This window comes from Phyllostomus discolor, chromosome 2 (genome assembly GCF_004126475.2).
Source record: "Phyllostomus discolor isolate MPI-MPIP mPhyDis1 chromosome 2, mPhyDis1.pri.v3, whole genome shotgun sequence".
Lineage (NCBI taxonomy): Eukaryota > Metazoa > Chordata > Mammalia > Chiroptera > Phyllostomidae > Phyllostomus > Phyllostomus discolor.
This window is the reverse complement of record NC_040904.2, coordinates 163,588,344-163,603,447: the sequence shown is the minus strand read 5'-3', so window position 1 is coordinate 163,603,447 and position 15,104 is coordinate 163,588,344. Positions and strand designations below refer to the sequence as shown.

Here is a 15,104-nt window from a genome sequence, read left to right as displayed (position 1 = left end):
CACACACATGTCATATAGGGGTCTCAGGTGCATACCTTTGAGTCTCAACCTCTAGCACACAAAAGTAACAAACCTAGGGTTCCTTTGCACTTAAGCACACACAGGTGACACAGTGCCACTCAAGCACTTTCATATGACATTCCTGGGCCTTCTGCATACAGGTGATGTACTTGGGCCTCACAGTCATGTACTTACACACAATACAGCTGAGGCAGTAGCAAGAACACTAAACTCAGGTGACAGTCTTCGTGAGGCACACTCAGGGCTCACATCTGGTCTCCCGTGAGGGTGTGCAGACTGTACACACCTAGGCCTCTGAGGTAAGTGAAGGCTGTAACTAATCAGCTCCACTATCCCCTCAGCACAGTTGGGGAACAAGGCAAAACCATCCAATGGGGATGCGGAAGTTGTGTCAGGACAAGCTGTGGCTACTGCTTCATCACGCTCAGCCCCCCCCACGATCATTGCGACTTCTCCCCCTGGGGTCAGTTAGAGAAGACCCTACCTCCCCTTTCTCCATTGCCCCATCCCCAGCTCCCCGAACCAAGACCCAGCTTTCCAGACAATGAACATTTGTTCTAATTCATCACTGGATATTATTTTAAAAGTGACCATTAAAAAGTCTGAATCCTCGCCTTGTTTCTGCCACTTACTGACAGTGTGACCTCAGGCAAGCTGTATTTGAGCCTCAGTTTCTCCAGCTGTACAAAGGGTAAACTAGCTATCATTCGGGCACAGCCAGTTCTTCACCCCTGTACCAAACTTGTCCACAGTTTAACACAGGGGGTCATTCTAGTCTCCTATCTCCTTCCACAACTAGGCAGTTACCAAATACTGAGATGTGAGGATTCTGGAGGACAGCAATCCTCTAATTGTTCCTCATTATTCCTTAACTCCCTGCCTCAGAACCTCTGAATCATATCAAGAGGCAGGTGGCAGGAATCTAAATGTAGAAAGGCCTCACTGGGTAACGACGCAGATTGACATGGATATTTGGCAACTCTGATGGTCTCAGCTCTTTAACAAATTCCGGGCCTCTCAAAGACTTTTCCATTGGGCGTGTGGGGAGCCTGGAATCTGCAGATAACAACCACCTCAGGTGATTCTATTATGCCTGGCACATCTGAAAAGCTTCCAGCCAATGTCATTCTATTCTCTCTCTTTTTTCTTTAGAGAGAGTGGAAGGGAGGGAGAAAGAGAGGGAGAGAAATATCAACGTGTGGTTGCCCCTTGTGTGCCCCCCACTGGGGATCTGACCCACAACCCAGGCATGTGCCCTGACTGGGAATTGGAACTGGTGACCCTCTGGTTTGCAGTCTGGCACTCAGTCCACTGAGCCACACCAGCCAGGGATATTCTCTATTCCCTAGTGCCATGTTACTGTCTTAATTCAGCCTTCACCAGCTTTGTCACCTGACCCAGGACAACTGCCCCTTAAATGGTTTCCAAATTCAAGTCCCCCCATCCCCTTCTCCACCAAACCTTAGAACAATCTTTCTAAACTACAAGATGGCCAGCACCCCCTCTTCTGCTTCAAACCTTTTAGTAGCCCCCCCATTACCTTTGGTCTAGCTGCCTCACTTCCATGCTCTGGCCCCTTCCCAGCCTCATCTCCCACTGCTATTGGCACCCAGGCCACACAGAACTGAGTCCGACACTAAGCTACATCAGGATTTTGTGCCAGAACACCTAATGAGAATGGCTAACTCTCGTGGAAGGCTTACTAGTATGTTAACCTCTGTTATAGGCACATGAATCATTTAATCTTGAAAACTCTAAGGTAGTGTGTGCTTTGCCCATCTGACAGAGGTATTATTAACCTGCCCAAGAAGCCTTAGGTAGGAAGAGGCTCAAGGTCTGTCCCTAGGTGTACTCTCCGCCTGATCGCTTACCCTACAATCTCACTTCATCCAGGGTCTCCCTCCCCGTTCCCACTACTCCGGCACAGTCCTCTGTGCTTCCTATCACAGCTCCCATTGCCCTGGATGTGCAGTGTGGTAGGGCATCTGTCTGGCCCCTCTGAAAGCTGTGATTTCTCATGGGATCCCAGGACTTCAAACAGCACTGGCGCGTGCTCAGTAAGATGGGGGACACTGCTCTACTCACCCCAGAAAACCGTCTGAAGGACTGGACCTACACTAACTACACATTAGCTCCTTCACTCCTCTGAACTACCCAGAGAAGGAGGTATTATCATTGGTCCCTTTATCTTCTTGATTAATTTGAGACTCAAAGCTGAAGTCACAGGTACAGCCTCCGAATCCCTGACATACCCCACAAGGTATCAGCGGCTTCAAGAGGTTAGATGTACAGTATAATGCGAAAAACAAAACACAGGGGCCTGGCTGGCATAGCTCAGTGGATTGAATGCGGACTGCGAACCAAAGCGTCGCAGGTTCGATTCCCAGTCAGGGTACATGCCTGGGTTGCAGGCCATGATCATCCCCCAGCAACCGCACATTGATGTTTCTCTCCCTCTCTCTTTCTCTCTCTCCCCCTCCCTTCCCTTTCTAAAAATAAATAAATAAATAAATAAAATCTTAAAAAAAAAAAAAAAAACATAGAAAATACATAAAAAAAAAAAAACCCCACAGGTGAAGCAACGTGCCACTACTCTGCAGAATTTCCTCTGGAAGGTCCGGGTGCTGTCGCCAGCGCCGTCCAAGAGGGGCTTCCCTTCTGGACCCGTGAGAACACAGTCCAGGCACCTCAGGCAGGCAGCACGGGGGACGGCAATATCGGCGCTCGAAGAGGAGCCAGTGCGGCTGGACCCGCTAGAAGCCCGGGGCGGGGGGAGGGGGGGCGGCGCATTCGAGGCAGAGAGGAAGGCGTTACCAGCCCAGCGTCCCCTCCACTTGCCCGACCTCCTTCCCAGCCATCACGTGGCACGGGGTGGGGACCCGACCGAGGGAGGAGGGGGTCCAGATGGGAAAAGGAGGGGACACAGCAGGTTGGGGGGAAGCGCTGGGCGCTGCGGCGTAACCATGACGATTGGGCCCGAGGCGGCGCGTGAAGTCACCAGACAAGATTAGCCCGGGGTCACGTGATAGAGACGCTGGGGGTGGGGCTGTGCTTGGGCCCCGCTCATGACCCGGGCTGGCCCACGTGCTAGTTGCCTGGTTGGCTGGTGTGGTCGCCGGCCGCATTTGTGCTTCCCTCCTGCCCATACCTCCTTCGACCCCTCATGCAGATCTTTGGCCGGGCGCAAGTGGAGAGACAGGGATTGATGCTGGTATTGGGAGTGCAGTGTCACAGCAAAATCAGGAAATTGGGAGAAAGGGAGAATAAACAGAAAGGATGACAGAAACAGCCAGAGAGGGAGGGGCAAGCTGAGAGGTACAGAGACCGAAACAGCGTGAAGCCAGGGAGAGTCAAAACTGAGAAGGATGGACTGAAAACCTGATTTTGAAAAGCAGAGTGAGCACACAGAAAAGGAAATGAAACGGGACCGAAGAACACGATAATCTGTGCCCTCTCCAATTCTTTTTCTGTTTAGAAGCTGACCCCTGAGTAGGCACTACACCTGGTTTTTAAAAGGAACTTTTCAGCCTTCATTTGGTGTTTGGCAACTGAGAGGTTCAGGCAAAGAGAGGGTGACATGCAGCCTAGTCTCTCTCCAGTTCACCAGGCCTCCCCAGAGGGGCCCTCCGTATCCAGGGCCAGCAGCTGGGGAGAGAGGGAGAGAAGCCATTTCACCTGTTTGTTTCTTAGGAGCAGATGAAGAAAAAGATAGGTCCAAAAAAAGGAAGGAATCTATCCAGGCTCGATCCACCCTCATCCTGCTCAGTCTGATGACAATTCTCTTCCAGACTGACCTGAAGGGGTAGGGGGTGGGGGGGAAACTGAGGCCCCAGGGAGCTGTAGTAAGTAGAGATTTTGCTCTCCCAACCCCCTCCCCCTGCTTCCTTTCCTTTGAACTGCCAGCTGTGCCCCACAGCCCCCCAGCTGGGCCTTGGCGCCAGGGCTTTGGGGGCTATCAGGGCTAGGAGCCCCTCGCCAGACGTTTGGTCACCCTGGTGGAGGGAAGCTGTCTCCCCAGCCATCAATTATGCAGAGCATGGGGGGAGGGGAGGAATATGACAAGAGGGGGTAGATATATTAGTCAGTCATTATGTCCACCATATTTATTAAGTGCTTACTCTGCAGAACTCTGCTCCAGATAATGTAAAGGGAAAGACTGGTCCCTACGCTGTACATCTTCCAGCATGAGAAGCTCTTTGGACACCTGGGGAGGCCCTAATTCAGTTTCAGTTACCCAATTCTCTGCTCCCGTGCTGGTTCCAAGAGTGCCCCTTCAGGAGGCAGAGAAGCAAGAGGGGGCAGGGAATATCCTCCCTCCCCTTTAATTTATCCTCCCAGGTTCTCTAGCCTGAGATGCTGGAAGCCTGTGGCAAGGGAACCCTTTGAATTGTTTCTCAATTCTCCTGTTCTAACAGCTGACTCTCCACGTGAAGCTGCTTATCTGGCTGTCTTGGGTGCTTGGTTGAGAGGCCAAGCTATCTGTCTAAATCTTGGGCTTTCAGACTGAGCACTAGCCACTTGTTCTGGACTTCACTTGGCACTCAGGAAAAGGAGGAAGATTCCCCTATTCTCTCAAGTGGGGGTGGGAAGGAAGGGAGGCATTCATGGCGAAAGGAGATCCAGGCTTTGGAATGCTAGTTTCACATCGGCGGGCCTGGAGATTCTTAGAGGATGTAAGGCTGACTCCCTCAGGCCATGCCTTCTGGTCATGTGGCTACTTAACTTTGCTTTGCATCTTAGAATCCATGGTCCCAGCCCCAGGATTCTTCTTAGATGAAAACCACAGCTATACTCAGTGTTCTCGAGGGGAAAATGCCTTTTCCTGAAAACCTGGGGAAAACTGGACATCACCCCTAAATCCAGGCCCCCAGCCCTATTTATACAGGTCAAGCCTTGAGACCCCTAGCAGCCACATCTCCCAGCAGGGTGGGCAGGGAGGGGGCTGGGGGAATGGCGGGGGTGGGGGGGAGTATTGTTTAGGGAAAAAAGAGCCAACTTTGGATTGGGAGAGATCAGAACTAGAACCTTAGTTTTGCCACAAATTAGTTTAAGGAATGTAACCTCTCCAAGGCTCCCAAGGCCACCTCGTGGGCAGTGAAGGTTAGGTAAGATGATGCAGGAGATGCCCTGAGCACGGTCCCTGGCTCCTGGCTTAGTCTTCCTGGTTGGTGGGACACCAGGTCCTTCTGTCCAAGCAGAAAAGGGAGACTTGGTCTCTGACCTCCTACTTCCCCAAGACAAATCTCAATTTCAGGTTCCAGGTGAACCAGGTCACAACGGCAGTGGTATGCCAGAGGCCCTTCGTTCACTCCCCTACCAGGTCCGTTGTCCTTCCTCTGCAAATCCTGCCATCGCACCTCCTCTGGTCTGAAGGGAAAGGTGTAATTCTCTCTGCACCTCATTTTTATCCCTTGTCCACATGGTCCAGGATCTCCCTTCAGCCATACCCTTTAAGGTCTGAGGGGAAGAAGAGGGTAGGAGAAAGATATGATGGGCCACAGAGTTTACAAAGGGTCCCTCTCCTGTCAAGGAGAGCCTGGAAGACGTTCATTGTATTATAATAAATAGTTCCTGAGCTGAATGCGCACTTTAAGAGGACTTGAAGGATTGATACCAAAGTATACCATTTTCTAGGTAGGTGGAATTGTGGGTGTTTTCTTGTGGCATATCTACATTTCCTAATATCTCAGTAATGACTTTGAATTGTTTTAAAACAAGAAACTTAAAAATCTATTTTAAATTGAAAAAGGCTGACAAAAATGACAGAGTGTCCATCCATTTCTGTCACCTAACTTGGGACAGTGTGCTGTAGAGGGAGGGCGGATGACCTGAGAATCAAGAGGTTTGGTTGACATCCTATCTCCGCTCCTGACCATCGGGGCAGCCTGCAGTAGGAGACTTCTTAGCAGGCCTCGGTCCCTTCATCTGCATGTGGGAGAGAGGTGCTTACGTCGCACTGTGGTGATGCAGCATACAACGTGGGTGAGAACAGCAGGCTCCAGATCAGACAGACCCTAAGCTCCAGCCACATGGTGACTTCTTCGCACTGAACAGATTACTTAAGTTTCAGCTTCCCCATCCCTCAAATAGAGATGATAACACTACCTATCTCTTAGCCTGTTAGAAGCATTAATTGAGATAATCCCAATAAAGTTCCTGGCCCAATAACTGGCACCCGGCAAGCCTCCTATAAGCATTGGCCATGTGGAAGCACTAGTAGGAGTTTTACACATGGGGTTTCCATCCCTTCTTTCCCTTTCCCTCCTCCTCAAAGCGAGAAGCAGTAGGGAGGGTACAGGTGGAAAGGGAGGAGGACAAACAGGAGGGGAGAAAAAGGAGAGCAAGGAAAAGAAGAAAGTAAAGAACAAGGGCTCTTTATCCTGAATGATCTTTGGTCTCTCCTGCAATAGTGCTCCTGCCTCCTTGCCACCTTCCCCCAACACACAAGAGCCTAGTCCTTTTGGGGGCAAATGAAGCAGACAGACCAGTTTTTGTGGCCAGCCCCTAGTGAAGACCATATCCCCAGCTGGCATCATCTTTATGCTTTGCTCCTTTGCCCCCAGCAGGGCCTTCTGAAGGAGTTGATCCCTAGTCCCTTCTTTCTCCCCCGCCCAGGCAGGGGAGACACAGGACTGCCCACGGGGAGCCATTTTGCCATTAGGTGAGTCCTGGGTGGAGGGTACTAGAATTGAGGATTTTCTTCCTGGCAGAGCCAGACCACCTCATTACCTCCATCACTTCCAGGGGAAGGACTGGGAATACAGCAGTTGGTTTTTAGAGGGGTTCTGCCATCCTCAGCTGTAAGGAGACAGAGAAGTCCTAAGCCACTTCCTTAAACTTCTTGCTTCCTCTGTGCATAAATGGGTTTAATTAGGGGATGGGTATTTAGTTGTACGTTCTCATGTGTGCTGGAGGTGGGTCTTCCCAGCATCACCTCAGTCTCCCACGTGAGTGAGTGGGTGGGTACGTGGCAGGCTTGAGAGGGAAGCTGCTTTTTGCCATTTTTAAGAGACAGAAAAGAGTAGGCCCTAAAAGCTGAGAGGAGTTTCAGCATCTGCATAGGAGGGCCCAGAGCACATTGAGTCCATTCCTTCCTGAATCCTTTCTGCTTGCCTTCCCTTGGTATGAATGACCCTCTGACTGAAAATCAGAGTTCCCAGAGCCATGGGGTTTGTCCTGCAAGTTGGAAGGGAAACATGAGTTGTTTAGTGGGAGGCACTGATTGGCCTGAGAGCTCTGGGTCACGGAGAAACCTCGTGGGCACTCCCCTCCTGGTTGAGGACCACTCACCCACTCTCCTTCCAAGAGGAAGCAGGTAATGGAGCTAAAAGGCAGGACTCCTCCCTAAATTCTAAGGGACACTCCACTATTTATTTCCACTATCTATAAAGCCTCTGGCCCCTTCTCTTCCCTACCCTCTGCTAAGGCCATGGTTATCAGGAGTCTGTACTCTGTGGAAAGGATTCTTGTGTATTTTTAAGCCAAGGAGTTTGAGGAGTGTGTGGGGGAAAGGGAGGAGGTTCATTAAAGGCCTGGGCTGGGGAAATGGGTTAGGGGAGCCAGAGGAGATGGGGCCAGAGGGAGAAAAAGCCACATACGAATGGGGGATGGGGAAATTTCAACAGCTGGATGGAAAAGGTGAATACCACAGCTGGAGGAGATGAGGGGCTTCACAGCAGGAAGAGGAGGGGAATCATTGCCCAGACATTCAGGAACAGGTACTTTCTGCCTATAATCCTCAGGACACAGCCTGCTAAGTGTGTACGGAGGGAGAATCCGAGGGGGTCGGTGGGCACACCAGGCCTTGTCCGTCCTTCCTTTCCTTCCCTCTCAGGGGCCAAAACTCATCCTCCTTCTTCCCTCCTTCCCTTCCTGAGGATGAGTGGGAGGAGAGGAGGACGATCTCTAGCCCTCTGTGCTTAAGTCTGTTCCCCAATCATTCCCCACCCCCCACCCCCACCCCACACAGTCCTTTTCAGCTCTTGAGGCTCTTCATCTCCAAGCTGGGCCGCGGCGTCCCTCCGCTCCGTTCCTCTCCTTTCCATCCCCACAGGCGTCGGGTCCAGATCCACAGTTCCTCCATCCCCACAGCCTCAGCATCCTCGCTGCACCCTCCCCCACCCGGCCACATCTGCATCCCGACCCTCCCTCGGCACCCAGATCCCAGGACCCGGTCCCACCCTTGCCCCCCACCCCCCATAACTCGGCCCGGCTCTCTCACCTCGGGGGCTCCGCGGCCGCAGCACAAAAGGCGGCGCTGCTGCAGCTCAGCTCCGGATGCTGCTCCCGCCTCCTCCTCCTTCTCTCCTCCCCCCCCGCTGCCCTCGACCGGACCCGGGGTGCCGTCACAGGCGATGCTCGTGTGGTGTCCGGTTGTCCACCCCAGATTTCTCCCCCCACCCCCCGACCCCTAGCCCCTTCCCTACTCCGCTTGAACTCCCGCTCCTACCTAGGCCCCCGCCCCTGGCCCCCCGGGACGGACACGCCCTGAGCGGGGGATGCTGCGCTAGAGCCGCCGGCCTCTTAAAGGAGCCCGCTGCTGCCATCCGGCGCACTCCAGGCTCGTCCCTGGCCCGTCTGGCTTCCTCACCTCCCTGCTGGCGGTCCCACCATGGGCCTTTTGCGATTCCGTAGAAGCCCCCTAACACCGGTCTTACAAAACTCACTCCTTATACCCTGAGGCAGTAGCCCCTGAGATGGGAAACCACCAACCCCTTCCCCCACCTCCGCTCTAGCGTTGCTCCCCCTGTCATAACAATTTTGGCAGCTTTCCTTCCCCTAATTGTCACCACTCCAGTTCCACCCAATGGGAATTCACTCGGTTCAAGGCTCCGTCCCCCTTCCGTGTTCCTGGATGACCCCTTCATTATTCCAAAATTCCTCTGGACCTCCATTCCAGTTTAAGAGCGAGCCATCTCTTCCCGGACCCACTCATTTAGAACACTCATTGGAATTAGACACTTTTCGTGCTCTTTTTCTCTCCAAGGTCATGCGATTTTCCCTCATCTTTCAACCTAGTAGTTCTGAGACTTTGGGGGAGGAGGAAATGGAGCTCTGAAACCCAGATTAGTCTATTAGATTTAAGAGGCAAACATCTCTTGCGCTCTTCAACTGAGAGGTCCAAGACTCATGGCAGAAGGAATGGGATCACCACGTGCCTTAGTCCTTTCAATTCTGTCCTGATTCTCAGGACCCAGAAGGGTCATTTTACAAAGGCTTTAGAAAGGAAGTGGAAACCCGACAGACTGCAGGGCAGAATTAAATGGGAAGAGAGGTGAAGAGACAACCTAAGAAAAGAAAGAAGGTTCTGTGAGACTAAGGCCCGAATGCTAGAGGCTTAGGTTGACGGCTGGGTGGACTGTCAGAGATGGACTTTGACGTATAAGTGTCCGCAGCAATCCGAGGGGCAAAGAACAGCCCTCTCCCGCGTTCCTGTAAGGGCCACCCTCCTAGACTGCAGAGAGTCAGGATCCGACGGCGTCTCATCACTTAGGCCAATCACCAACTTCTCTGAAGACAGAGGCGGGATCAAAGGGGCCGACTCTTTCCCTGTCCCTGCCCCTCTAGGTGAAGTAACCAATCGCAATCCACCTAGAGCAAGCGAGCCCAATAGTGAACAACCAATTACGCCAAAAAGCTGCTCGTGCTTGCTTGACCCTGCCCTTTCAGCTGCGACAAAGATGACTCGCGAGCTCCTGGGTTCTGTAGTTTTCTCAATATGAAGCCCTCTACCTCCACCCCATTGCTTGAGTTAGCTCTTACCGCCCCGCCCCCAGCCGCTTCCACGCGTGTCCACGGGAGAGGAGACGCGGAAGGAAAGAGGCGGGACGGTATTTAAAACAAACAAACAAAACCACTCCCAGCTTGGGTAACGATTGTGGAGATGTCCATTCCTCCCAGAAGGCGGTGCTGCCCGCGAGGGCGAAACACGCGGACAGTTGTGGGGCGAATTGCTCCCCTCTTGATAGACCCTCATGGAGTATGGTGGGCGGGGGACGGGGGAGAACTCCATATCCCAGCATGCTCCACGGCGGGCCCTGCCGGCCGCAACTCGGGGCTTGGCCCCGGCCCTAGCGTGTCGGCGTTGTATTGGGGCGCGTGGAGGCTGAAGTCACTGTGGTGCCCGCGGGGACGGAGAAGGGAATGAGTGAAGAGGAGCAGGGCTCCGGCACCACCACAGGCTGCGGGCTGCCCAGGTGAGCGGCCCCGTACCGACTGCTGCAGGGTGAAGAGCGTGGCGCGGTGCAGACGGGTAGCGACGCGGCCCCAGCATGCATCTGGCCTGAGGGTTGTTCCCGGCAAGCACTGGGGTAGTGGGCCGTGGTTCCCGGCATTCACCCGAGCGGTGGCCACTGCCTCCAGCTCGAAATAGTTTGGGGCTGGCCCGGTTCCCAGACTGCACTGGGGCATTGGGCTTTTTGCTCCGACATTCAGTGCATTTGGTGGGTACTAGGTTCTTGGCCTGCACTGTGTTAGGGGACATGCATTTCCAACCTGCACCCGGGTACAGGATCCCCCGCCTTAACTGAGACAGGAACTGTGCATTCCCCGCTTGCCCTGGGGCCGTGGGCCCTCCTTTCCCAGCCTGTACCGCCACTCCACATTGAACCCAGCCTATGGCTGCTTTACTGCCTGGGGTCTCCTGGACCCTGTGACCCCCATAGTGTGCCTGGGTCTGATATAGCAGTGCTTGGCCAGGTGGGTGCAGAGAGGGGAGGTGTGATGAGGGTCTGTGCCCCTACCCCCAGTATAGAGCAAATGCTGGCAGCCAACCCGGGCAAGACCCCGATCAGCCTTCTTCAGGAGTATGGGACCAGAATAGGGAAGACGCCCGTGTACGACCTTCTCAAAGCCGAGGGCCAAGCCCACCAGCCTAATTTCACCTTTCGGGTCACCGTTGGCGACACCAGCTGCACTGGTGAGGAAGGCTTGGGCCAGCCTGGCTGGGGTGTGCATTCACAGGGCCCCATTGGCTTTATTTCTTGGAGTCTCTTCACAGTCCTCTTCTCCAAGAGCAGTGAGGGAGGGAGAGATTTCAGGGGGAAAGGCCACCAGCTGGATTGGGAGAACAGGTCTAAGAGGAGGTGGGTAGGACTTGTAAGAGTTAGAGGAGCAAGCAGGATTGCCATAGTGATCTGGCAGGTCAGCATCATCCTGGAGGAAAAAGAGGAGATAAACCAAAATCTCAGCCAAGCATTTGGGGCAGTGAGTGTTGGCTGTCCTGGGCTTTTTGCAGGTGCCTAACCAAATTCCTATTTAGTCATCAACGTCAGTCTAACCCAGTGATGTAAGTGGTAGTACCCTAATGTTGAATATGAGGAAACTGAGGCTCAGAGAGATTCAATGACTGGTGCAAAATCACAGGCTTAATGAGTATAGAGCCAGGCTTGACTCTAGAGCCTACCATCTTTCTATTTTTCCAGCCATTCTCTATTGAGAGATAAAGCTTCCCAGAGGAAAGTAAGGTAGAGAAAGAATCTCCACCCAAGGTGTCTGAGCTCAGGAGCAGTTCTCTCTGGCATGGCTTGATTTGGGGAGCTCATGGAAAGATAAGGGCCCTTCCTTCCAGCAATTAGTATAACACTTCAAGTCTTGGACAGGGGGAGGCCAGTGAGAAGGGGCTTGGTTGACTCCCTGTAGCTCTAAGGAGAGAGGCTGTGGGATGCTGGTTTCTCTTCTGTCCTTCCAGTGACCTCCAGTATTGCCCACACCCCCTCTCTCAGGTCAGGGCCCCAGCAAGAAGGCAGCCAAGCACAAGGCAGCTGAGGTGGCCCTCAAACACCTCAAAGGGGGGAGCATGCTGGAGCCGGCCCTGGAGGACAGCAGGTGAGGGAGGAACAGCTGAGGCATCCTAGAGGCCCTGCCAGGAACCCAGGCCCTTGCACCAGTAGGCCTGGCCTGGTGACACTTAGCCACCTTGACCTGGCCTCTTCCTGAGTTTCCTTTGGCCCTGGGCAGGATGCTTCCTGCTGCTGGGGGGAATGGCCAGGTCCACTGAGGGCTTTGTGGCTGTGGCTAGGGAGGGAGAGGGGTGGAGGCTGAGGCTGGAGGGAGTTGCCTTCTCTGTCTAGCAAGAGGCCCTTTCCTCTTCTGCACTCAGGTTGGAGTTTGTTGTTCCCATGTTTCTTGGGTAGAAAGAGACCCTCTTCCTCCTTTTCTCAGTCTTTTTGATCTGATGCTTGGCAGCAAAGGATCCCAGGAGGAAGAGCTGGTGGTTGAGCTTCCCTGAGCCTTTGACTCAAGTGGGAAGGAATTCTCATAGAGGATGGGCAGATCAGGAGGACCTTGGTCCCCCACCTTTCCAGTGAGCCCCCTCTCCCACACATGGGTGTGAATCAAAGGCCCCCTTCCCCTCGGGAAGTTCTTTTTCTCCCCTAGACTCTTCAGTGCCTAAGGACTTTCCGGTTTTTACTGCTCCAGCCGCTGCTACTCCTGTTCCATCTGCTGTCCCAACCAGGTATTTTGTGTTTACTGACTGCCTGAGGAAGGGAGGGAGGGGTCCTGGCTCCTGGCCCCCAGCCTTTGGACCCAGGCTGGTGAGACAAAAGGAAGTCTGAGAGTAAACAGAGGCTGGAATAGTTGGGGACCAGAGTTTGAAGAATTTGCACCAGCTGGTAAGCTCTTGGGACAGGAGGTAATTAATGATTGTTATATGGATGATGTTTGACCATGTTCAAGGGTCTTGTAAGGCCCTGTTCTTCTGGCCTGGCCCTATGATGGCCCTGCGTTTGAGTCCCATCAGGTACTTCCAGAGACTGAATATACAGCCCTTCCCACTGTCCTGGTGAGGTGATGACCACATGTTCCAGAAAATTGAAATGGGGCTGGGACCTGGAAGAGACCTCACTTGCAGGGGAGGGAGAAGGAAGCAGGCTAGAAGTTTGGACAGACAGCTGCCTGCCCTGCTGGAAAAAGGGGGATGATAGTGGGGGAAACCAAAACAAGGTATAGGACTCCTGGGCAGCAGCAGAAGAAACTAGCCTCCTCAGTTTTGGCCCTGGGCCCTTTTTCCTTCAGGAGCCCCCCCATGGAGGTGCAGCCCCCTGTCTCTCCTCAGCAGTCTGAGTGCAACCCAGTCGGTGCTCTGCAGGTGTGCCGCCATCCTCATTTCCTGTGCATGCCTGTCCTCCCCTGAACCAGGGGACATGAGGGAAGTTAATGGGGGGTGGTTACCCTGTTCTGGGAGGTGGTTACCCTGTTCTCAGGGCTTTTCCCATCCCCTTTATTCCTCTTCTAATCTGGAATTTTAGGCTCTAGGGTAGGAGGGTAGGGTTTGGACTCCTCTCACTCAGCCTTGTGCACCCTTATTTCTCCCTTCCAAGGAGCTGGTGGTGCAGAAGGGCTGGCGGTTGCCTGAGTACACGGTGACTCAGGAGTCTGGGCCGGCCCACCGCAAAGAGTTTACCATGACCTGCCGAGTGGAGCGTTTCATTGAGATTGGTAACTGGGCAGAAGGGAATTCTTGCAACTACTGTCCCTAGCACTCCAGTCCTGGCCATAAGCAGCGCCTAGCCTCTCTGCTATAGTCCTGCTCTCCTGGCTGAGGCCCCCATCTTGGCTCCTTCCTCCTAGCTTCTTCCTTGTAGCCTGTCTTCCCTCCTCTTCTGGCCAACCAAGTTCTCAGGTTCATGGCAGGTCCTGAGCTCCCCTTTCCAATCGGCATCTCCTGAGGGGACCCTCAACCCAGGTTTGAGCTGGGTGAAAAGCCCTGGGTCTATTGGGAGTTATAATCCAGTGACCCTCTTCCCACACACAGGCAGTGGCACTTCCAAAAAGCTGGCAAAGCGTAATGCAGCGGCCAAAATGCTGCTTCGAGTGCACACAGTGCCTCTGGATGCCCGGGATGGAAATGAGGCAGAGCCTGAAGATGACCACTTCTGTATTGTGAGTGGCTTGGGGGCCATCCTCCACACCAGGCCAGGGCATGGGGACTTAGTTCTGGGACTTGGGAGTGAGCCATTCTGGGTCCCAGGCCTGCTTCTGTTTATTTTTCCTAATGGACCCTGGGTTCTTGGGGACCCCTCTCAGCTTCAGCTGTAGGCCCACCTGGCATGTGCTGTGGGGGAGCTGGCCTGGTGTGGGGTCCTGTAGGCTTTTGTTCTTGGGATGAGCAAAGTTTGCCTGGCCATCCAATTCAGAGTCTAGTGAGAAGGGGCCATATGGGGATTGTCTAAAGGGATGCAAGCTAAAGATAACCATTCTCTGGGCTTTTCTCTCCTTGAATATTAAATGTCCATTAAATGCCTGGGTCTTCCAGCCCAATGCTACATCTGTTTCTGTCTTGTCAGGGTGTGGGCTCGCGCCTGGATGGACTTCGGAACCGGGGCCCAGGCTGCACTTGGGATTCTCTGCGAAATTCAGTGGGAGAGAAGATCTTGTCCCTTCGCAGCTGCTCCCTGGGCTCCTTAGGTGCTCTGGGCCCTGCCTGCTGCAGTATCCTCAGTGAGCTTTCTGAGGAGCAGGCCTTCCATGTCAGCTACCTGGATATTGGTATGGCTAGTTGGGGGGCCGGGGGATGTTGGGGACTGGACCAGAGCAAGTACAGATGGGTATAAGGAGTCAGGGAGGGCATGATGATGACGTGGACCACCCCTCCCGGTGCTGTCTTCCCACCCAACACTGCCTCCCTCCTCTCTCTTGGTCTCCAGAGGAGTTGAGCCTGAGTGGGCTCTGCCAGTGCCTGGTGGAGCTGTCCACACAGCCGGCCACCGTGTGTCATGGCTCCGCAACCACCAGGGAGGCAGCTCGAGGGGAGGCTGCTCGCCGTGCCCTGCAGTACCTCAAGATCATGGCAGGCAGCAAGTAAAGCTCCAGCTGGACTCATGGACGTACACCCTTGCTCCCTGCTCCTCTTGCCTCGGCCCAGCATCTGCCCAGCTCTGGTACCCCTGGAGGTGCCATCTCTACTTCTGACACAGACTGCCTCCCTGCAGGCTGAGGAGGGCGTGGCCCCAGGAACCAGAGACCACAGTGCCTCAGTGGCCCGGCATCCGTCCTCATGTTACTAGTGATGATGAAGGGAAATGAAATTTGTCACTGTCCCCTAGAGCCCAGAATAAATGTGCTGCTCCTTGGATTCTTAA

At 53.7% G+C, this 15,104-nt stretch overlaps 2 protein-coding genes across 5 annotated transcripts in view; one reads left to right on the top strand and one right to left on the bottom strand.

The window, feature by feature from the left end:
• The window catches only part of MAP3K12 (mitogen-activated protein kinase kinase kinase 12), an 18,375-nt gene extending 8,124 nt beyond the window's left edge, over nt 1-10,251 (bottom strand). Inside the window, exon 1 of one of the 2 annotated variants that reach the window (XM_036018911.1) lies at nt 10,234-10,251. The gene's annotated coding sequence lies outside the window, so the exon portion shown is untranslated. Of the gene's footprint in view, nt 1-8,242; nt 8,472-10,233 lie in introns of those variants that run through there. The other variant, XM_028533100.2, reaches the window with a different exon arrangement.
• Nucleotides 9,844-15,104, top strand: TARBP2 (TARBP2 subunit of RISC loading complex). 3 transcript variants are annotated; one of them, XM_028533126.2, is made up of 9 exons: nt 9,847-10,217; nt 10,770-10,939; nt 11,745-11,847; nt 12,383-12,478; nt 13,039-13,111; nt 13,344-13,461; nt 13,778-13,905; nt 14,310-14,511; nt 14,670-15,104. In XM_028533126.2, exons 1-9 carry the CDS (start codon nt 10,165-10,167, stop codon nt 14,825-14,827), a joined length of 1,101 nt encoding a protein of 366 aa, XP_028388927.1. In that variant the 5' UTR covers nt 9,847-10,164; the 3' UTR covers nt 14,828-15,104. The 3 variants fall into 3 exon arrangements, with proteins under 3 accessions (XP_035874827.1, XP_028388927.1, XP_035874826.1); XM_036018933.1 differs by lacking the exon at nt 9,847-10,217 and adding an exon at nt 10,339-10,463; XM_036018934.1 differs by lacking the exon at nt 11,745-11,847 and having other exon boundaries at nt 9,844-10,217; nt 12,400-12,478.